This window comes from Pelophylax lessonae (genome assembly GCF_965119305.1).
Source record: "Pelophylax lessonae genome assembly, chromosome: 6".
Classification (NCBI taxonomy): Eukaryota; Metazoa; Chordata; class Amphibia; order Anura; family Ranidae; genus Pelophylax; species Pelophylax lessonae.
Window position 1 is genome coordinate 416,947 of NC_138773.1, and position 25,299 is coordinate 442,245.

Below are 25,299 nucleotides of genomic sequence, written 5' to 3' on the forward strand. Positions count from 1 at the left end.
TTATCTACAAATATTGTGCAAGTCATGGAACCTCAGAGGACTCATTATCTACAAACATTGTGCAAGTCATGGAATCTCAGAGAGCTCATTATCTACAAACATTGTGCAAGTCATGGAACCTCAGAGGGCTCATTATCTACAAACATTGTGCAAGTCATGGAACCTCAGAGAGCTCATTGTCTACAAACATTGTGCAAGTCATGGAACCTCAGAGGGCTCATTATCTACAAACATTGTGCAAGTCATGGAACCTCAGAGAGCTCATTATCTACAAACATTGTGCAAGTCATGGAACCTCAGAGGGCTCATTGTCTACAAACATTGTGCAAGTCATGGAACCTCAGAGGACTCATTATCTACAAACATTGTGCAAGTCATGGAACCTCAGAGGGCTCATTATCTACAAACATTGTGCAAGTCATGGAACCTCAGAGTGTCATTATCTACAAACATTGTGCAAGTCATGGAACCTCAGAGAGCTCATTGTCTACAAACATTGTGCAAGTCATGGAACTTCAGAGGGCTCATTATCTACAAACATTGTGCAAGTCATGGAACCTCAGAGAGCTCATTGTCTACAAACATTGTGCAAGTCATGGAACCTCAGAGGGCTCATTATCTACAAACATTGTGCAAGTCATGGAATCTCAGAGAGCTCATTATCTACAAACATTGTGCAAGTCATGGAACCTCAGAGAGCTCATTGTCTACAAACATTGTGCAAGTCATGGAACTTCAGAGGGCTCATTATCTACAAACATTGTGCAAGTCATGGAACCTCAGAGAGCTCATTGTCTACAAACATTGTGCAAGTCATGGAACTTCAGAGGGCTCATTATCTACAAACATTGTGCAAGTCATGGAACCTCAGAGGACTCATTATCTACAAACATTGTGCAAGTCATGGAACTTCAGAGGGCTCATTATCTACAAACATTGTGCAAGTCATGGAACCTCAGAGAGCTCATTATCTACAAATATTGTGCAAGTCATGGAACCTCAGAGGGCTCATTATCTACAAACATTGTGCAAGTCATGGAACCTCAGAGGACTCATTATCTACAAATATTGTGCAAGTCATGGAACCTCAGAGGGCTCATTATCTACAAACATTGTGCAAGTCATGGAACCTCAGAGAGCTCATTGTCTACAAACATTGTGCAAGTCATGGAACCTCAGAGGACTCATTATCTACAAACATTGTGCAAGTCATGGAACCTCAGAGAGCTCATTATCTACAAACATTGTGCAAGTCATGGAACCTCAGAGAGCTCATTATCTACAAACATTGTGCAAGTCATGGAACTTCAGAGGGCTCATTATCTACAAACATTGTGCAAGTCATGGAACCTCAGAGGGCTCATTATCTACAAACATTGTGCAAGTCATGGAACCTCAGAGGGCTCATTATCTACAAATATTGTGCAAGTCATGGAACTTCAGAGGACTCATTATCTACAAACATTGTGCAAGTCATGGAACTTCAGAGGGCTCATTATCTACAAACATTGTGCAAGTCATGGAACCTCAGAGAGCTCATTATCTACAAACATTGTGCAAGTCATGGAACCTCAGAGAGCTCATTATCTACAAACATTGTGTAGCACCCTCCTAGGTAGGTTGCTAGGATGTATATACTTAGCATAGTGCGGTCTCCTACTTACCAAGAAACAAAGGTAAATGTAGAAGTTTCCTGCCTAACAGGGAGACTGAATTGATGCAGCCGGAGAGTTCTGTGTGTAACAAGTGTTCCTGGATCTCGCTGTGACTCATCTGTATCCAGGCGGTATTGGAAATTGCTGGGTGGACAGGAGTGACTCATGCAGGTCAGTGGCATGAATATGGATGCCATCTCAGCCAACTACAGGAATAGGGCCCTATGCATGCTGGGAAGGGGTATTTATATTTGTAACGACACCCCGAGTATGAAAGGGGTTAAAGTCGTTTAGGACATCCCATTCCCGAACACAAAGGCAGCTACCGAACTCTCCACTCAGCCGAAAAGAAACCCATACGAATAATCCCCCCCCCCCCCCCCCCAAAGTACGAGAGGAGGCTCTGTATTGAGGGTCAAGCAGGAATCAGACTCTTTATTGAAAGGCATACAGGCTCTTTATATACACCATACAGGCTCTTTATATACACCATACAGGCTCTTTATATACACCATACAGGCTCTTTATATACACCATACAGGCTCTTTATATACACCATACAGGCTCTTTATATACACCATACAGGCTCTTTATATACACCATACAGGCTCTTTATATACACCATACAGGCTCTTTATATACACCTGAGAGTACTGCAGTCATCACTGGATAATGACCCAAATCCACCCCCTAACATCACACAATGGTTCCATAACGAGCCCCCAATACACATTACTGAGTGTCCATACATCCCTTAGCAGACAACAGGGGAGTTCATTAGGTGAATGGAAAGCCACCTCAGACAAGATTGTCCCATTTGAAGTAATCCAACCATATTCTCAGTGTTCACCCCGACCCAAAGTGACTCCCATCACAATATTCAGGGGAGGGACACAGGAAGGGGTCACAATATTCAGGGGAGGGACACAGGAAGGGGTCACAATATTCAGGGGAGGGACACAGGAAGGGGTCACAATATTCAGGGGAGGGACACAGGAAGGGGTCACAATATTCAGGGGAGGGACACAGGAAGGGGTCACAATATTCAGGGGAGGGACACAGGAAGGGGTCACAATATTCAGGGGAGGGACACAGGAAGGGGTCACAATATTCAGGGGAGGGACACAGGAAGGGGTCACAATATTCAGGGGAGGGACACAGGAAGGGGTCACAATATTCAGGGGAGGGACACAGGAAGGGGTCACAATATTCAGGGGAGGGACACAGGAAGGGGTCACAATATTCAGGGGAGGGACACAGGAAGGGAAAGTGCAGCAGAGGAGGGGGCACTCTGCCATCCTCAGCACCTGCTGCCATGTGGCCAAGCTGGAGGCCTGGAAGCTGGAGAACTGACCCATGTGTTCTGAAGAGCTGACTGAGGGGAGCCATGCCTGGAAGGATCGGAAGGGGACTCGTGTGAGTTCAGACCAAAGATCTAGGGGCTTCTTCTTTTGTACCCCTTTGTGCTAGGAAAGTCAGCTACTGGGTGCAGCAGAAAGGGGGTACTGGCTGCTGTCCTGAAGAGCAATAGTCTGTCATAGAGGAAAAGCTGGAGAGTTCACGTTGCTTCAAATAGGAATTCCACCGTCAAGACGCAGAAGAAGTCCTCTCTGTAATGAGCTGAATTCTGAGAATCTTCCCTTCCCTATCCGGGTTCTCAAATAAAACACCAAAAACCCCTAGACTGGGAATTCAAGTAACAAACCTAAGTGTGTGCCTGGCTGTGGAAAATACCGTGTGCCTGGCTGAAGAGATAAAGCAAGAGAGTATTCAAGCGGTTCCTACTGGGGTAGCGATATAATTGTAAAAGTCATGGAACCTCAGAGTGTCATTATCTACAAACATTGTGCAAGTCATGGAACCTCAGAGGACTCATTATCTACAAACATTGTGCAAGTCATGGAATCTCAGAGAGCTCATTATCTACAAACATTGTGCAAGTCATGGAATCTCAGAGTGCTCATTATCTACAAACATTGTGTAGCACCCTCCTAGGTAGGTTGCTAGGATGTATATACTTAGCATAGTGCGGTCTCCTACTTACCAAGAAACAAAGGTAAATGTAGAAGTTTCCTGCCTAACAGGGAGACTGAATTGATGCAGCCGGAGAGTTCTGTGTGTAACAAGTGTTCCTGGATCTCGCTGTGACTCATCTGTATCCAGGCGGTATTGGAAATTGCTGGGTGGACAGGAGTGACTCATGCAGGTCAGTGGCATGAATATGGATGCCATCTCAGCCAACTACAGGAATAGGGCCCTATGCATGCTGGGAAGGGGTATTTATATTTGTAACGACACCCCGAGTATGAAAGGGGTTAAAGTCGTTTAGGACATCCCATTCCCGAACACAAAGGCAGCTACCGAACTCTCCACTCAGCCGAAAAGAAACCCATACGAATAATCCCCCCCCCCCCCCCAAAGTACGAGAGGAGGCTCTGTATTGAGGGTCAAGCAGGAATCAGACTCTTTATTGAAAGGCATACAGGCTCTTTATATACACCATACAGGCTCTTTATATACACCATACAGGCTCTTTATATACACCATACAGGCTCTTTATATACACCATACAGGCTCTTTATATACACCATACAGGCTCTTTATGTACACCTGAGAGTACTGCAGTCATCACTGGATAATGACCCAAATCCACCCCCTAACATCACACAATGGTTCCATAACGAGCCCCCAATACACATTACTGAGTGTCCATACATCCCTTAGCAGACAACAGGGGAGTTCATTAGGTGAATGGAAAGCCACCTCAGACAAGATTGTCCCATTTGAAGTAATCCAACCATATTCTCAGTGTTCACCCCGACCCAAAGTGACTCCCATCACAATATTCAGGGGAGGGACACAGGAAGGGGTCACAATATTCAGGGGAGGGACACAGGAAGGGGTCACAATATTCAGGGGAGGGACACAGGAAGGGGTCACAATATTCAGGGGAGGGACACAGGAAGGGGTCACAATATTCAGTGGAGGGACACAGGAAGGGGTCACAATATTCAGTGGAGGGACACAGGAAGGGGTCACAATATTCAGGGGAGGGACACAGGAAGGGGTCACAATATTCAGGGGAGGGACACAGGAAGGGGTCACAATATTCAGGGGAGGGACACAGGAAGGGGTCACAATATTCAGGGGAGGGACACAGGAAGGGGTCACAATATTCAGGGGAGGGACACAGGAAGGGAAAGTCCAGCAGAGGAGGGGGCACTCTGCCATCCTCAGCACCTGCTGCCATGTGGCCAAGCTGGAGGCCTGGAAGCTGGAGAACTGACCCATGTGTTCTGAAGAGCTGACTGAGGGGAGCCATGCCTGGAAGGATCGGAAGGGGACTCGTGTGAGTTCAGACCAAAGATCTAGGGGCTTCTTCTTTTGTACCCCTTTGTGCTAGGAAAGTCAGCTACTGGGTGCAGCAGAAAGGGGGTACTGGCTTCTGTCCTGAAGAGCAATAGTCTGTCATAGAGGAAAAGCTGGAGAGTTCACGTTGCTTCAAATAGGAATTCCACCGTCAAGACGCAGAAGAAGTCCTCTCTGTAATGAGCTGAATTCTGAGAATCTTCCCTTCCCTATCCGGGTTCTCAAATAAAACACCAAAAACCCCTAGACTGGGAATTCAAGTAACAAACCTAAGTGTGTGCCTGGCTGTGGAAAATACCGTGTGCCTGGCTGAAGAGATAAAGCAAGAGAGTATTCAAGCGGTTCCTACTGGGGTAGCGATATAATTGTAAAAGTCATGGAACCTCAGAGTGTCATTATCTACAAACATTGTGCAAGTCATGGAACCTCAGAGGACTCATTATCTACAAACATTGTGCAAGTCATGGAATCTCAGAGAGCTCATTATCTACAAACATTGTGCAAGTCATGGAACCTCAGAGGGCTCATTATCTACAAACATTGTGCAAGTCATGGAACCTCAGAGAGCTCATTGTCTACAAACATTGTGCAAGTCATGGAACCTCAGAGGGCTCATTATCTACAAACATTGTGCAAGTCATGGAACCTCAGAGAGCTCATTGTCTACAAACATTGTGCAAGTCATGGAACCTCAGAGAGCTCATTGTCTACAAACATTGTGCAAGTCATGGAACTTCAGAGGGCTCATTATCTACAAACATTGTGCAAGTCATGGAACCTCAGAGAGCTCATTGTCTACAAACATTGTGCAAGTCATGGAACCTCAGAGGGCTCATTGTCTACAAACATTGTGCAAGTCATGGAACCTCAGAGAGCTCATTGTCTACAAACATTGTGCAAGTCATGGAACCTCAGAGAGCTCATTATCTACAAACATTGTGCAAGTCATGGAACCTCAGAGGGCTCATTGTCTACAAACATTGTGCAAGTCATGGAACCTCAGAGGACTCATTATCTACAAACATTGTGCAAGTCATGGAACCTCAGAGTGTCATTATCTACAAACATTGTGCAAGTCATGGAACCTCAGAGAGCTCATTGTCTACAAACATTGTGCAAGTCATGGAACTTCAGAGGGCTCATTATCTACAAACATTGTGCAAGTCATGGAACCTCAGAGAGCTCATTGTCTACAAACATTGTGCAAGTCATGGAACCTCAGAGGGCTCATTATCTACAAACATTGTGCAAGTCATGGAATCTCAGAGAGCTCATTATCTACAAACATTGTGCAAGTCATGGAACCTCAGAGAGCTCATTGTCTACAAACATTGTGCAAGTCATGGAACTTCAGAGGGCTCATTATCTACAAACATTGTGCAAGTCATGGAACCTCAGAGAGCTCATTGTCTACAAACATTGTGCAAGTCATGGAACTTCAGAGGGCTCATTATCTACAAACATTGTGCAAGTCATGGAACCTCAGAGGACTCATTATCTACAAACATTGTGCAAGTCATGGAACCTCAGAGAGCTCATTGTCTACAAACATTGTGCAAGTCATGGAACTTCAGAGGGCTCATTATCTACAAACATTGTGCAAGTCATGGAACCTCAGAGAGCTCATTGTCTACAAACATTGTGCAAGTCATGGAACTTCAGAGGGCTCATTATCTACAAACATTGTGCAAGTCATGGAACCTCAAAGAGCTCATTATCTACAAACATTGTGCAAGTCATGGAACCTCAGAGAGCTCATTATCTACAAACATTGTGCAAGTCATGGAACCTCAGAGAGCTCATTGTCTACAAACATTGTGCAAGTCATGGAACCTCAGAGGGCTCATTATCTACAAACATTGTGCAAGTCATGGAACCTCAGAGGGCTCATTATCTACAAACATTGTGCAAGTCATGGAACCTCAGAGGGCTCATTGTCTACAAACATTGTGCAAGTCATGGAACTTCAGAGGGCTCATTATCTACAAACATTGTGCAAGTCATGGAACCTCAGAGAGCTCATTGTCTACAAACATTGTGCAAGTCATGGAACTTCAGAGGGCTCATTATCTACAAACATTGTGCAAGTCATGGAACCTCAGAGAGCTCATTGTCTACAAACATTGTGCAAGTCATGGAACTTCAGAGGGCTCATTATCTACAAACATTGTGCAAGTCATGGAACCTCAGAGAGCTCATTGTCTACAAACATTGTGCAAGTCATGGAACCTCAGTGGGCTCATTATCTACAAACATTGTGCAAGTCATGGAACCTCAGAGAGCTCATTGTCTACAAACATTGTGCAAGTCATGGAACCTCAGTGGGCTCATTATCTACAAACATTGTGCAAGTCATGGAACCTCAGAGCGCTCATTATCTACAAACATTGTGCAAGTCATGGAACCTCAGAGAGCTCATTGTCTACAAACATTGTGCAAGTCATGGAACCTCAGTGGGCTCATTATCTACAAACATTGTGCAAGTCATGGAACCTCAGAGAGCTCATTGTCTACAAACATTGTGCAAGTCATGGAACCTCAGAGAGCTCATTATCTACAAACATTGTGCAAGTCATGGAACCTCAGAGAGCTCATTATCTACAAACATTGTGCAAGTCATGGAACCTCAGAGAGCTCATTGTCTACAAACATTGTGCAAGTCATGGAACTTCAGAGGGCTCATTATCTACAAACATTGTGCAAGTCATGGAACCTCAGAGGGCTCATTGTCTACAAACATTGTGCAAGTCATGGAACTTCAGAGGGCTCATTATCTACAAACATTGTGCAAGTCATGGAACCTCAGAGAGCTCATTATCTACAAACATTGTGCAAGTCATGGAACCTCAGAGGGCTCATTGTCTACAAACATTGTGCAAGTCATGGAACCTCAGAGGACTCATTATCTACAAACATTGTGCAAGTCATGGAACCTCAGAGGACTCATTATCTACAAACATTGTGCAAGTCATGGAACCTCAGAGAGCTCATTATCTACAAACATTGTGCAAGTCATGGAACTTCAGAGGGCTCATTATCTACAAACATTGTGCAAGTCATGGAACCTCAGAGAGCTCATTATCTACAAACATTGTGCAAGTCATGGAACCTCAGAGAGCTCATTATCTACAAACATTGTGCAAGTCATGGAACCTCAGAGAGCTCATTGTCTACAAACATTGTGCAAGTCATGGAACTTCAGAGGGATCATTATCTACAAACATTGTGCAAGTCATGGAACCTCAGAGAGCTCATTGTCTACAAACATTGTGCAAGTCATGGAACCTCAGAGAGCTCATTGTCTACAAACATTGTGCAAGTCATGGAACCTCAGAGAGCTCATTATCTACAAACATTGTGCAAGTCATGGAACCTCAGAGGGCTCATTGTCTACAAACATTGTGCAAGTCATGGAACCTCAGAGGGCTCATTATCTACAAACATTGTGCAAGTCATGGAACCTCAGAGGACTCATTATCTACAAACATTGTGCAAGTCATGGAACCTCAGAGAGCTCATTATCTACAAACATTGTGCAAGTCATGGAACTTCAGAGGGCTCATTATCTACAAACATTGTGCAAGTCATGGAACCTCAGAGGACTCATTATCTACAGACATTGTGCAAGTCATGGAACCTCAGAGGGCTCATTGTCTACAAACATTGTGCAAGTCATGGAACCTCAGAGGACTCATTATCTACAAACATTGTGCAAGTCATGGAACCTCAGAGGACTCATTATCTACAAACATTGTGCAAGTCATGGAACCTCAGAGGACTCATTATCTACAAACATTGTGCAAGTCATGGAACCTCAGAGAGCTCATTGTCTACAAACATTGTGCAAGTCATGGAACCTCAGAAGGCTCATTATCTACAAACATTGTGCAAGTCATGGAACCTCAGAGAGCTCATTGTCTACAAACATTGTGCAAGTCATGGAACCTCAGAGGGCTCATTATCTACAAACATTGTGCAAGTCATGGAACCTCAGAGAGCTCATTATCTACAAACATTGTGCAAGTCATGGAACCTCAGAGGGCTCATTGTCTACAAACATTGTGCAAGTCATGGAACCTCAGAGGACTCATTATCTACAAACATTGTGCAAGTCATGGAACCTCAGAGGACTCATTATCTACAAACATTGTGCAAGTCATGGAACCTCAGAGAGCTCATTATCTACAAACATTGTGCAAGTCATGGAACTTCAGAGGGCTCATTATCTACAAACATTGTGCAAGTCATGGAACCTCAGAGAGCTCATTGTCTACAAACATTGTGCAAGTCATGGAACCTCAGAGGGCTCATTATCTACAAACATTGTGCAAGTCATGGAACCTCAGAGAGCTCATTGTCTACAAACATTGTGCAAGTCATGGAACCTCAGAGGGCTCATTATCTACAAACATTGTGCAAGTCATGGAACCTCAGAGAGCTCATTATCTACAAACATTGTGCAAGTCATGGAACCTCAGAGAGCTCATTATCTACAAACATTGTGCAAGTCATGGAACCTCAGAGAGCTCATTGTCTACAAACATTGTGCAAGTCATGGAACCTCAGAGGACTCATTATCTACAAACATTGTGCAAGTCATGGAACCTCAGAGGACTCATTATCTACAAACATTGTGCAAGTCATGGAACTTCAGAGGGCTCATTATCTACAAACATTGTGCAAGTCATGGAACTTCAGAGGGCTCATTATCTACAAACATTGTGCAAGTCATGGAACCTCAGAGAGCTCATTGTCTACAAACATTGTGCAAGTCATGGAACCTCAGAGGGCTCATTATCTACAAACATTGTGCAAGTCATGGAACCTCAGAGAGCTCATTATCTACAAACATTGTGCAAGTCATGGAACCTCAGAGGGACTCATTATCTACAAACATTGTGCAAGTCATGGAACCTCAGAGGGCTCATTATCTACAAACATTGTGCAAGTCATGGAACCTCAGAGGGCTCATTGTCTACAAACATTGTGCAAGTCATGGAACCTCAGAGGGCTCATTGTCTACAAACATTGTGCAAGTCATGGAACCTCAGAGGGCTCATTATCTACAAACATTGTGCAAGTCATGGAACCTCAGAGAGCTCATTATCTACAAACATTGTGCAAGTCATGGAACCTCAGAGGGCTCATTATCTACAAACATTGTGCAAGTCATGGAACCTCAGAGAGCTCATTGTCTACAAACATTGTGCAAGTCATGGAACCTCAGAGGGCTCATTGTCTACAAACATTGTGCAAGTCATGGAACCTCAGAGGACTCATTGTCTACAAACATTGTGCAAGTCATGGAACCTCAGAGGGCTCATTGTCTACAAACATTGTGCAAGTCATGGAACCTCAGAGAGCTCATTATCTACAAACATTGTGCAAGTCATGGAACCTCAGAGGGCTCATTATCTACAAACATTGTGCAAGTCATGGAACCTCAGAGGGCTCATTATCTACAAACATTGTGCAAGTCATGGAACCTCAGAGGGCTCATTGTCTACAAACATTGTGCAAGTCATGGAACCTCAGAGGACTCATTGTCTACAAACATTGTGCAAGTCATGGAACCTCAGAGGGCTCATTGTCTACAAACATTGTGCAAGTCATGGAACCTCAGAGGGCTCATTGTCTACAAACATTGTGCAAGTCATGGAACCTCAGAGGACTCATTGTCTACAAACATTGTGCAAGTCATGGAACCTCAGAGGGCTCATTGTCTACAAACATTGTGCAAGTCATGGAACCTCAGAGAGCTCATTATCTACAAACATTGTGCAAGTCATGGAACCTCAGAGGGCTCATTATCTACAAACATTGTGCAAGTCATGGAACCTCAGAGGGCTCATTATCTACAAACATTGTGCAAGTCATGGAACCTCAGAGGGCTCATTGTCTACAAACATTGTGTAAGTTAGAGAGGTGCATTTGTTTCGATCCGAATACAAATTCCGACACGTTTTTGGTTATCCAAATCTCCGAATGAAATAATAACAAATTTTGTTTTCTAGCCGATTCCAAACTTTCGGAGTGATTTGAATTCTGTGTGAAGATTTGCTGGTTGTTAAGCAGGGGGCCGGGAAGCCGTCTGACGCGTTTTTACCACTTCTGGACTGGAAGATTTTCCCCCTTAATGACCCCAGGCCATTTTTTGCGATTCAGCACTGCATTACTTTAACTGACAATTGCGCGGTCGTGCGACGCTGCATCCAAATAAAATGAAAGTCCATTATTCCCACAAACAGAGATTTATTTTGGTGGTATTTCATCACCTCTGACATTTTTATTTTTTGCACTATAAACAAAAAAGAGCGACAATTCTAAAAAGAAACAAAAGAAAAAAACAGTTTTCACTTTTTTTAAATATTTTATTCTATCTTTTCATGTGACAACACTGAAGAAATGAGACTTTGCTACAATGTAAAGTAGTGAGTGTACAGCTTGTATAACAGTGTAAATTTACTGTCCCCTCAAAATAACTCAACACACAGCCATTAATGTCTATACCGCTGGCAACAAAAGTCAGTACACCCCTAAGTGACAATCTCCAAATTGGGCCCAAAGTGTCAATATTTTGTGTGGCCGCCATTATTTTCCAGCACTGCCTTAACCCTTTTGGGCATGGAGTTCACCAGAGCTTCACAGGTTGTCACTGGAGTCCTCTTCCCCTCCCCCATGATGACATCACAGAGCTGGTGGATGTTAGAGACCTTCCCCTCCTCCACCTTCTGTTTGAGGATTCCCCACAGATGCCCAATAGGGTTTAGGTCTGGAGACGCTTGGCCAGTCCATCACCTTTACCCTCAGCTTCTTTAGCAAGGCAGTGGTCATCTTGGAGGTGTTTGGGGTCGTTATGTTGGAATATTGCCCTGCCCCCCAGTCTCTGAAGGGAGGGGATCATGCTCTGCTTCAGTATGTCACAGTACATGTTGGCATTCATGGTTCCCTCAATGATCTGTAGCTCCCCAGTGCCGGCAGCACTCATGCAGCCCCAGACCATGACTCTCCCACCACCATGCCTGACTGTAGGAAGACACACTTGTCTTTGTACTCCTCACCTGGTTGCCCCCACACACGCCTGACACCATCTGACACCAAATAAGTTTATCTTGGGTCTCATCAGAGCACAGGAGATGGTTCCAGTAATCCATGTCCTTAGTCTGCTTGTCTTCAGCAAACTGTTTCTGGGCTTTCTTGTCCATCATCTTTAGAAGAGGCTTCCTTCTGGGATGACAGCCATGCAGACCAATTTGATGCAGTGTGCGGCGTATGGTCTGAGCACTGACAGGCTGACCCCTCCCCCACCCCTTCAACCTCTGCAGCAATGCTGGCAGCACTCATACGTCTATTTCCCAAAGACAACCTCTGGATATGACGCTGAGCACGGCACTCAACTTCTTTGGTGGACCATGGCGAGGCCTGTTCTGAGTGGAATCTGTCCTGGTAAACCGCTGTATGGTCTTGGCCACCGTGCTGCAGCTCAGTTTCAGGGTCTTGGCAATCTTCTTATAGCCTAGGTTATCTTTATGTAGAGCAACAATTCTTTTTTTCTAATCCTCAGAGTTCTTTGCCATGAGGTGCCATGTTGAACTTCCAGTGACCAGTATGAGAGAGTGAGAGCGATAACACCAAATATAACACACCTCCCCCCATTCACACCTGAGATCTTGTAACACTAACGAGTCACATGACACCGGGGAGGGAAAATGGCTAATTGGGCCCAATTTGGAGATTGTCACTTAGGGGTGTACTGACTTTTGTTGCCAGCGGTTTAGACATTAATGGCTGTGTGTTGAGTTATTTTGAGGGGACAGTAAATTTACACTGTTATACAAGCTGTACACTCACTACTTTACATTGTAGCAAAGTCTCATTTCTTCAGTGTTGTCACATGTGAGGGGTGTACTTACTTTTGTCAGATACTGTAATATTCCCCCCCCCCCCCCAAAAAAATTATAAAATCAAATTTTTTCATCATTTTGGGCCAATTTGGTAAATAAAAATACCAATAAGCGTATTTTGATTGGTTTGTGCAAAAGTTATCACGTCTGCAAACTAGAGGAAAATTTTATATTTTTTTTATTTATTTTTTTACTAGTAATGGCGGCGAGCTGCGATTTTTAGCAGGACTGCGACATTGCGGCGGACAGATCGGACCCCTGACTGACATTTTTGACACTACTACATTACTACAGTAATCAGTGCTAAAAATATGCACTGTCACTGTACTAATGACACTGGCAGGGAAGGGGTTAACCCAGGGGTGATCAAAGGGTTAAATGTGAGCCTAGGGGAGTGTTTTCTGACTGTTTGGGGGAGGGACTTGTGAAATGCTTTTGTGGTCCTATATAGAAAGGATCACAGGCGTTCTGTGATCCTTTCAGAGACCATCATTCTCTCAGCAGGGATCGATCGCTGGCGCCCGGTGGCAATGGCGGCCGCAGGCCCCATGGAACAGAATCCCCGCTGCCCAGGAGCGCTCCCATGAACCACCATACAGGTACGGCGATTTGCGTAGCCAAGCCAGCCTGCCGCAGTATATATGCGGTGGGTGGTCGGCAAGTGGTTAACAATCGATGACTCATCAGCTGTCAGCGGGCTTCCCCACCCCCACTTACAGTTCAATGTAAAGAAAACAACGCCAGCAATAGAAGATTCCGAAAAAAAACTGCGTAAGGTCCCCCCAGTCCATACCAGGCCCTCTACATTGGGGCTCTGCCCCCCACCCCAAGGCACCTTGTCTCCATGTTGATGGGGACAAGGTCCTTTTCCCAACAATCCTGGGCTGTAGTTGTGGGGATTTGTGGGCAGGGCTTATCGGAATCTGGAAGCCTCCTTTAACAAGAGGACCCCCAGATCCCCCCCCCCCCATGTAAATTAGTATGGCGTACCTTGTACCCCCGAATAAAGACAGTGCACGAGTTTTTGACAATTCCTTTATTGAAGAAATGCCCCCCCGATGAAGATCCATCGTCATTCATGACGCCACCGCCGGACCCCAAAAAAATAAACCGAAAACCTCCGGTCTCGTCAAAGGCCCCCGCCGACTGCCTGCTGCCCGTCTGACATTTCTTAAATAACTAAGGGGCGTCACCGACAGGGGCATGATGGGTCAATGATGTCACAAGGGGGCGGAGTCACCTGATGACATCATCGGGTGACTCCACCCTTTGACTATTGAAGGAATATCAGATGGAGGAGCAGGCAGTCAGCGGGGTGCGTTTGATGAGACTGGAGGTTTTTTTCCCTGTGGCGTGAGATGGATCTGCATCGGGGGGGGGGGGGGGGGGACATTGTTTTTATTTTTTTAATAAACAAATTGTCAAAAACTTGTGTACTGCCTTTATTCACATTTTTGGTGAATGAGTGCTATGTGCCCCATACTCATTCACATGGGGGGCAGGATCTGGGGTCCAGATTCTGATAAGCCCCCTGCCCACAGGCCCCCATAACCACCGGCCAGGGTTGTGGGGAAGAGGCCCCCTGTCCCCATCAACATGAGGACAAAGTACTTTGAGGTGGGGGGGAAGAGCCCCCAGCCCCAAAGCAGCCCCCATGGTGAGGGAATGTGGGCTTATAAGGTTCAGGAGGGGGGGGCTTCATGTTCGGATATAGGCCTGGTATCGATTGGGGGGGCTCACGCTGTTTATTCTTCTTCTGAATTTTCATTGCCGGCTTTCTTATCTTTCCATTCAGCTCTCAGTAGGGAAGCCGCTGGCAGATGATGAGTCATCGGTTGTTAGGGACGCGGCAGATGATGAGTCATCGGTTGTTAAGGATGTGGCAGCCGGCTTCCTGACCAGCTGCTTAACAACCATGAAAATTTTGGAATTCACTAGAAAATGAATAAAAGAAAAAAATGTAACAAAAACAAAATTAATTCCAAAACAAATTATGAAACAAAATTAGAAGCATAACGAATCTATCGGAAACAAAACCAATCGATCAGTTCTGCACATGTCTATGCAAGTCATGGAACCTCAGAGGGCTCTACAAACATTCAGCAGAGTTCCCACCCTCCTCAGGCCGGTGAATGTGAGAAGGTCACAGAAATGTATTTATGGAGATGGGAGAGGACATGTCGATCGAACGTTGTAGATAAGAAGAGAAATGGTTTGTAGACATGAATAGACACCATTCACCGGCACACAGAATGGACACCATTCACCGGCACACAGAATGGACGCCATTCACCGGCACACAGAATGGACGCCATTCACCGGCACACAGAATGGACACCATTCACCGGCACACAGAATGGACACCATTCACCGGCACACAGAATGGACACCATTCACTGGCACACAGACTGGACAGCACTCACCGGCACACAGAATGGACGCCATTCACCGGCACACAAAATGGACACCATTCACCGGCACACAGAATGGACACCATTCACCGGCACACAGAATGGACACCATTCACCGGCACACAGACTGGACACCATTCACCGGCACACAGACTGGACAGCACTCACGGGCACACAGAATGGACAGCACTCACCGGCACACAGAATGGACAGCACTCACCAGCACACAGAATGGACGCCATTCACCGGCACACAGAATGGACAGCACTCACCGGCACACAGAATGGACAGCACTCACCGGCACACAGAATGGACGCCATTCACCGGCACACAGAATGGACGCCATTCACCGGCACACAGAATGGACACCATTCACCGGCACACAGAATGGACACCATTCACCGGCACACAGAATGGACAGCACTCACCGGCACACAGAATGGATATAATTCACCGGCACACAGAATGGACAGCACTCACCGGCACACAGACTGGACAGCACTCACCGGCACACAGAATGGACACCATTCACCGGCACACAGAATGGACACCATTCACCGGCACACAGAATGGACAGCACTCACCGGCACACAGAATGGACAGCACTCACCAACACACAGAATGGACAGCACTCACCGACACACAGAATGGAAACCATTCACCGGCACACAGAATGGACACTATTCACCGGCACACAGACTGGACAGCACTCACTGGCACACAGACTGGACAGCACTCACCGACACACAGAATGGACGCCATTCACCGACACACAGAATGGACAGCACTCACCGACACACAGAATGGACAGCACTCACCGACACACAGAATGGACGCCATTCACCGACACACAGAATGGACAGCACTCACCGGAACACAGAATGGACGCCATTCACGGGCACACAGAATGGACAGCACTCACCGGCACACAGACTGGACAGCACTCACCGGCACACAGAATGGACGCCATTCACCGGCACACAGAATGGACAGCATTCACCAACACACAGAATGGACACCATTCACTGGCACACAGAATGGACAGCACTCACTGGCACACAGAATGGACAGCACTCACCGGCACACAGAATGGACAGCACTCACCGGCACACAGAATGGACGCCATTCACCGGCACACAGAATGGACAGCACTCACCAACACACAGAATGGACACCATTCACTGGCACACAGAATGGACACCATTCACCGGCACACAGACTGGACAGCACTCACCGGCACACAGAATGGACGCCATTCACGGGCACACAGAATGGACAGCACTCACCGGCACACAGACTGGACAGCACTCACCGGCACACAGAATGGACAGCACTCACCGCCACACAGACTGGACAGCACTCACCGACACACAGAATGGACAGCACTCACCGACACACAGAATGGACAGCACTCACCGCCACACAGAATGGACAGCACTCACCGGCACACAGACTGGACAGCACTCACCGGCACACAGAATGGACAGCACTCACCGACACACAGAATGGACGCCATTCACCGACACACAGAATGGACAGCACTCACCAACACACAGAATGGACAGCACTCACCGACACACAGAATGGACGCCATTCCCCGACACACAAAATGGACAGCACTCACCGGCACACGGAATGGACGCCATTCACCGACACACAGAATGGACAGCACTCACCAGCACACAGAATAGACGCCATTCACGGGCACACAGAATGGACAGCACTCACCGGCACACAGAATGGACAGCACTCACCGGCACACGGAATGGACGCCATTCACCGACACACAGAATGGACAGCACTCACCAGCACACAGAATAGACGCCATTCACGGGCACACAGAATGGACAGCACTCACCGGCACACAGAATGGACGCCATTCACCGGCACACAGAATGGACAGCACTCACCGGCACACAGACTGGACAGCACTCACCGGCACACAGAATGGACAGCACTCACCGACACACAGAATGGACATCATTCACCGGCACACAGAATGGACACCATTCACCGGCACACAGAATGGACAGCACTCACCGGCACACAGACTGGACAGCACTCACCGACACACAGAATGGACGCCATTCACCGACACACAGAATAGCCAGCACTCACCGACACACAGAATGGACGCCATTCACCGACACACAGAATGGACAGCACTCACCGGAACACAGAATGGATGCCATTCACGGGCACACAGAATGGACAGCACTCACTGGCACACAGAATGGACGCCATTCGCCGGCACACAGAATGGACAGCACTCACCAACACACAGAATGGACACCATTCACCGGCACACGGAATGGACACCATTCACCGGCACACAGAATGGACAGCACTCACCGGCACACAGACTGGACAGCACTCACCGACACACAGAATGGACGCCATTCACCGACACACAGAATGGACAGCACTCACCGACACACAGAATGGACAGCACTCACCGGAACACAGAATGGACGCCATTCACGGGCACACAGAATGGACAGCACTCACCGGCACACAGAATGGACGCCATTCACGGGCACACAGAATGGACAGCACTCACTGGCACACAGAATGGACAGCACTCACCGGCACACAGAATGGACAGCACTCACCGGCACACAGAATGGACGCCATTCACCGGCACACAGAATGGACAGCACTCACCAACACACAGAATGGACAGCACTCACTGGCACACAGAATGGACAGCACTCACCGGCACACAGAATGGACACCATTCACCGGCACACAGAATGGACAGCACTCACCGGCACACAGACTGGACAGCACTCACAACACACAGAATGGACGACATTCACCGTTACACAGAATGGACAGCACTCACCGGCACACACACTGGACGCCATTCACCGACACACAGAATGGACGCCATTCACCGACACACAGAATGGACAGCACTCACCGGCACACAGAATGGACACCATTCACCGACACACAGACTGGACAGCACTCACCGGCACACAGAATGGACACCATTCACCGGCACACAGAATGGACAGCACTCACCGGCACACAGACTGGACAGCACTCACCGGCACACAGAATGGACGCCATTCACCGAAACACAGAATGGACGCCATTCACCGACACACAGAATGGACAGCACTCACCGACACACAGAATGGACGCCATTCACCGACACACAGAATGGACAGCACTCACCGGCACACAGAATGGACGCCATTCACTGACACACAGAATGGACAGCACTCACCGGCACACAGAATGGACGCCATTCACGGGCACACAGAATGGACAGCACTCACCGGCACACAGAATGGACGCCATTCACCGACACACAGAATGGACAGCACTCACTGGAACACAGAATGGACGCCATTCACGGGCACACAGAATGGACAGCACTCACCGGCACACAGACTGGACAGCACTCACCGACACACAGAATGGACAGCACTCACTGGCACACAGAATGGACAGCACTCACCGGCACACAGAATGGACAGCACTCACCGGCACACAGAATGGACAGCACTCACCGGCACACAGAATGGACAGCACTCACCGGCACACAGAATGGACAGCACTCACCAACACACAGAATGGACAGCACTCGCCGGCACACAGAATGGACAGCACTCACCGACACACAGAATGGACAGCACTCACCGGCACACAGAATGGACAGCACTCACCGACACACAGACTGGACAGCACTCACCGGCACACAGAATGGACGCCATTCACCGGCACACAGACTGAACAGCACTCACCGACACACAGAATGGACACCATTCACCGACACACACAATGGACAGCACTCACCGGCACACAGAATGGACGCCATTCACAGACACACAGAATGGACAGCACTCACCGGCACACAGAATGGACGCCATTCACCGGCACACAGAATGGACAGCACTCACCGGCACACAGAATGGACGCCATTAACCGACACACAGAATGGACAGCACTCACCAACACACAGAATGGACAGCACTCACCGGCACACAGAATGGACGCCTTTCACCGGCACACAGACTGGACAGCACTCACTGGCACACAGAATGGACAGCACTCACCGACACACAGAATGGACAGCACTCACTGGCACACAGACTGGACAGCACTCACCGGCACACAGACTGGACAGCATTCACCGGCACACAGACTAGACAGCACTCACCGGCACACAGACTGGACAGCACTCACCGGCACACAGACTGGACAGCATTCACCGGCACACAGAATGGACAGCACTCACCGGCACACAGACTGAACAGCACTCTCCGGCACACAGAATGGACAGCACTCACCGGCACACAGAATGGACAGCACTCACCGACACACAGAATGGACAGCACTCACCGACACACAGAATGGACGCCTTTCACCGGCACACAGACTGGACAGCACTCACTGGCACACAGAATGGACAGCACTCACCGACACACAGAATGGACAGCACTCACTGGCACACAGACTGGACAGCACTCACCGGCACACAGACTGGACAGCATTCACCGGCACACAGACTGGACAGCACTCACCGGCACACAGACTGGACAGCACTCACCGGCACACAGACTGGACAGCATTCACCGGCACACAGAATGGACAGCACTCACCGGCACACAGACTGGACAGCACTCTCCGGCACACAGAATGGATAGCACTCACCGGCACACAGAATGGACAGCACTCACCGACACACAGAATGGACAGCACTCACCGACACACAGAATGGACAGCACTCACCAGCACACAGAATGGACAGCACTCACCGGCACACAGAATGGACAGCACTCACCGACACACAGAATGGACAGCACTCATCGGCACACGGACTGGACAGCACTCACCGGCACACAGAATGGACGCCATTCACCGGCACACAGACTGAACAGCACTCACCGACACACAGAATGGACACCATTCACCGACACACAGAATGGACAGCACTCACCGGCACACAGAATGGACGCCATTCACAGACACACAGAATGGACAGCACTCACCGGCACACAGAATGGACGCCATTCACCGGCACACAGAATGGACAGCACTCACCGGCACACAGAATGGACGCCATTAACCGACACACAGAATGGACAGCACTCACCAACACACAGAATGGACAGCACTCACCGGCACACAGAATGGACGCCTTTCAGCGGCACACAGACTGGACAGCACTCACTGGCACACAGAATGGACAGCACTCACCGACACACAGAATGGACAGCACTCACTGGCACACAGACTGGACAGCACTCACCGGCACACAGACTGGACAGCACTCACCGGCACACAGACTGGACAGCATTCACCGGCACACAGACTGGACAGCACTCACCGGCACACAGACTGGACAGCACTCACCGGCACACAGACTGGACAGCATTCACCGGCACACAGACTGGACAGCACTCTCCGGCACACAGACTGGACAGCACTCACCGGCACACAGAATGGACGCCATTCACCGGCACACAGACTGGACAGCACTCACCGGCACACAGACTGGACAGCATTCACCGGCACACAGAATGGACAGCACTCACCGGCACACAGACTGGACAGCACTCTCCGGCACACAGACTGGACAGCACTCACCGGCACACAGAATGGACTGCACTCACCGACACACAGAATGGACAGCACTCACTGGCACACAGAATGGACACCATTCACCGGCACACAGAATGGACAGCACTCACCGGCACACAGACTGAACAGCACTCACCGGCACACAGAATGGACACCATTCACCGGCACACAGACTGGACACCATTCACCGGCACACAGAATGGACGCCATTCACGGGCACACAGAATGGACGCCATTCACCAGCACACAGACTGGACAGCACTCACCGGCACACAGAATGGACGCCATTCACTGGCACACAGAATGGATGCCATTCACCAGCACACAGACTGGACACCATTCACCGGCACACAGAATGGACGCCATTCACCAGCACACAGACTAAACACCATTCACCGGCACACAGAATGGATGCCATTCACCGGCACACAGAATGGATGCCATTCACCGGCACACAGAATGGATGCCATTCACCAGCACACAGACTGGACACCATTCACCGGCACACAGAATGGACGCCATTCACCAGCACACAGACTGGACACCATTCACCGGCACACAGAATGGATGCCATTCACCGGCACACACCTCACCTTCTTTCCTCTGCTCTGTCTGTCACTTTCTTATCTGTCAGAGGAAACTGGGACATGATCTCATCTGGGAAACAGAAATGAGGAGAACAGCAAAGATTTGTCAGAGAATTTCCAGCAAATATTCCTGATTATGATTCACAGAGAGATGAGCGAGTGAATGTACAGAAACCAGCGAGTGAATGTACAGAAACCAGCGAGTGAATGTACAGAAACCAGCGAGTGAATGTACAGAAACCTGCGAGTGAATCTACAGAAACCAGCGAGTGAATCTACAGAAACCAGCGAGTGAATCTACAGAAACCAGCGAGTGAATCTACAGAAACCAACCAAGAATGAGGAGAGGAAGGAGGAATCTTCTACAAGAAGAGCGAGGAGTCCCATTCTACAACACACAGAAAGAAGAGAAAAGCAGATGAGGAACAGAAATTCGGATGATAGACTGGTGATGATGAAGGAGAAAGATTCCAGAACTAATAATGGAGGACAGGGGAGAGGAGGATAACCCTGACACTGGATGATGGAGGAGGACAGGACATACGAGGGAGAGGAGGATAACCCTGACACTGGATGATGGAGGAGGACATACATGGGAGAGGAGGATAACCCTGACACTGGATGATGGAGGAGGACAGGACATACAAGGGAGAGGAGGATAACCCTGACACTGGACGATGGAGGAGGACAGGACATACAAGGGAGAGGAGGATAACCCTGACACTGGATGATGGAGGAGGACAGGACATACAAGGGAGAGGAGGATAACCCTGACACTGGATGATGGAGGAGGACAGGACATACAAGGGAGAGGAGGATAACCTTGACACTGGATGATGGAGGAGGACATACATAGGAGAGGAGGATAACCCTGACACTGGATGATGGAGGAGGACAGGACATACGAGGGAGAGGAGGATAACCCTGACACTGGATGATGGAGGAGGACAGGACATAAGAGGGAGAGGAGGATAACCCTGACACTGGACCATGGAGGAGGACAGGACATACAAGGGAGAGGAGGATAACCCTGACACTGGATGATGGAGGAGGACAGGACATACAAGGGAGAGGAGGATAACCCTGACACTGGATGATGGAGGAGGACATACATGGGAGAGGAGGATAACCCTGACACTGGATGATGGAGGAGGACAGGACATACAAGGGAGAGGAGGATAACCCTGACACTGGATGATGGAGGAGGACATACATGGGAGAGGAGGATAACCCTGACACTGGATGATGGAGGAGGACAGGACATACGAGGGAGAGGAGAATAACCCTGACACTGGATGATGGAGGAGGACCGGACATAAAGGGAGAGGAGGATAACCCTGACACTGGATGATGGAGGAGGAATGGACATACAAGGGAGAGGAGGATAACCCTGACACTGGATGATGGAGGAGGACATACAAGGGTGAGGAAGATAACCCTGACACTGGACAATGGAGGAGGACAGGACATACAAGGGAGAGGAGGATAACCCTGACACTGGACGATGGAGGAGGACAGGACATACAAGGGAGAGGAGGATAACCCTGACACTGGATGATGGAGGAGGACCGGACATACAAGGGAGAGGAGGATAACCCTGACACTGGATGATGGAGGAGGAATGGACATACAAGGGAGAGGAGGATAACCCTGACACTGGATGATGGAGGAGGACATACAAGGGAGAGGAGGATAACCCTGACACTGGATGATGGAGGAGGACATACAAGGGAGAGGAGGATAACCCTGACACTGGATGATGGAGGAGGACAGGACATACAAGGGAGAGGAGGATAACCCTGACACTGGATGATGGAGGAGGACATACATGGGAGAGGAGGATAACCCTGACACTGGATGACGGAGGAGGACAGGACATACGAGGTAGAGGAGGATAACCCTGACACTGGATGATGGGGGAGGACAGGACATACGAGGGAGAGGAGGATAACCCTGACACTGGATGATGGAGGAGGACAGGACATACGAGGGAGAGGAGGATAACCCTGACACTGGACGATGGAGGAGGACAGGACATACAAGGGAGAGGAGGATAACCCTGACACTGGATGATGGAGGAGGACAGGACATACGAGGGAGAGGAGGATAACCCTGACACTGGACGATGGAGGAGGACAGGACATACAAGGGAGAGGAGGATAACCCTGACACTGGATGATGGAGGAGGACAGGACATACAAGGGAGAGGAGGATAACCCTGACACTGGATGATGGAGGAGGACATACAAGGGAGAGGAGGATAACCCTGACACTGGATGATGGAGGAGGACATACAAGGGAGAGGAGGATAACCCTGACACTGGATGATGGAGGAGGACATACAAGGGAGAGGAGGATAACCCTGACACTGGATGATGGAGGAGGACAGGACATACATGGGAGAGGAGGATAACCCTGACACTGGATGATGGAGGAGGACATACAAGGGAGAGGAGGATAACCCTGACACTGGATGATGGAGGAGGACATACAAGGGAGAGGAGGATAACCCTGACACTGGAGGATGGAGGAGGACAGGACATACATGGGAGAGGAGGATAACCCTGACACTGGATGATGGAGGAGGACATACGAGGGAGAGGAGGATAACCCTGACACTGGATGATGGAGGAGGACAGGACATAAGAGGGAGAGGAGGATAACCCTGACACTGGACCATGGAGGAGGACAGGACATACAAGGGAGAGGAGGATAACCCTGACACTGGATGATGGAGGAGGACAGGACATACAAGGGAGAGGAGGATAACCCTGACACTGGATGATGGAGGAGGACATACATGGGAGAGGAGGATAACCCTGACACTGGATGATGGAGGAGGACAGGACATACAAGGGAGAGGAGGATAACCCTGACACTGGATGATGGAGGAGGACATACATGGGAGAGGAGGATAACCCTGACACTGGATGATGGAGGAGGACAGGACATACGAGGGAGAGGAGAATAACCCTGACACTGGATGATGGAGGAGGACCGGACATAAAGGGAGAGGAGGATAACCCTGACACTGGATGATGGAGGAGGAATGGACATACAAGGGAGAGGAGGATAACCCTGACACTGGATGATGGAGGAGGACATACAAGGGAGAGGAAGATAACCCTGACACTGGACAATGGAGGAGGACAGGACATACAAGGGAGAGGAGGATAACCCTGACACTGGACGATGGAGGAGGACAGGACATACAAGGGAGAGGAGGATAACCCTGACACTGGATGATGGAGGAGGACCGGACATACAAGGGAGAGGAGGATAACCCTGACACTGGATGATGGAGGAGGAATGGACATACAAGGGAGAGGAGGATAACCCTGACACTGGATGATGGAGGAGGACATACAAGGGAGAGGAGGATAACCCTGACACTGGATGATGGAGGAGGACATACAAGGGAGAGGAGGATAACCCTGACACTGGATGATGGAGGAGGACAGGACATACAAGGGAGAGGAGGATAACCCTGACACTGGATGATGGAGGAGGACATACATGGGAGAGGAGGATAACCCTGACACTGGATGACGGAGGAGGACAGGACATACGAGGTAGAGGAGGATAACCCTGACACTGGATGATGGGGGAGGACAGGACATACGAGGGAGAGGAGGATAACCCTGACACTGGATGATGGAGGAGGACAGGACATACGAGGGAGAGGAGGATAACCCTGACACTGGACGATGGAGGAGGACAGGACATACAAGGGAGAGGAGGATAACCCTGACACTGGATGATGGAGGAGGACAGGACA

The 25,299-nt window shown here is 48.8% G+C and overlaps 1 protein-coding gene across 2 annotated transcripts in view; it reads right to left on the minus strand.

Moving 5' to 3' along the window:
* LOC309558772 (transforming growth factor beta-1-induced transcript 1 protein-like) overlaps positions 1-25,299 on the minus strand; it is a 202,228-nt gene that overhangs the window by 81,693 nt on the left and 95,236 nt on the right. For both annotated transcript variants that reach the window (XM_082261821.1, XM_082261820.1), the window contains one exon: positions 21,528-21,591. In XM_082261821.1, coding sequence (XP_082117947.1) covers positions 21,528-21,591 — 64 coding nt within the window. The remainder of the gene's footprint in view (positions 1-21,527; positions 21,592-25,299) is intronic.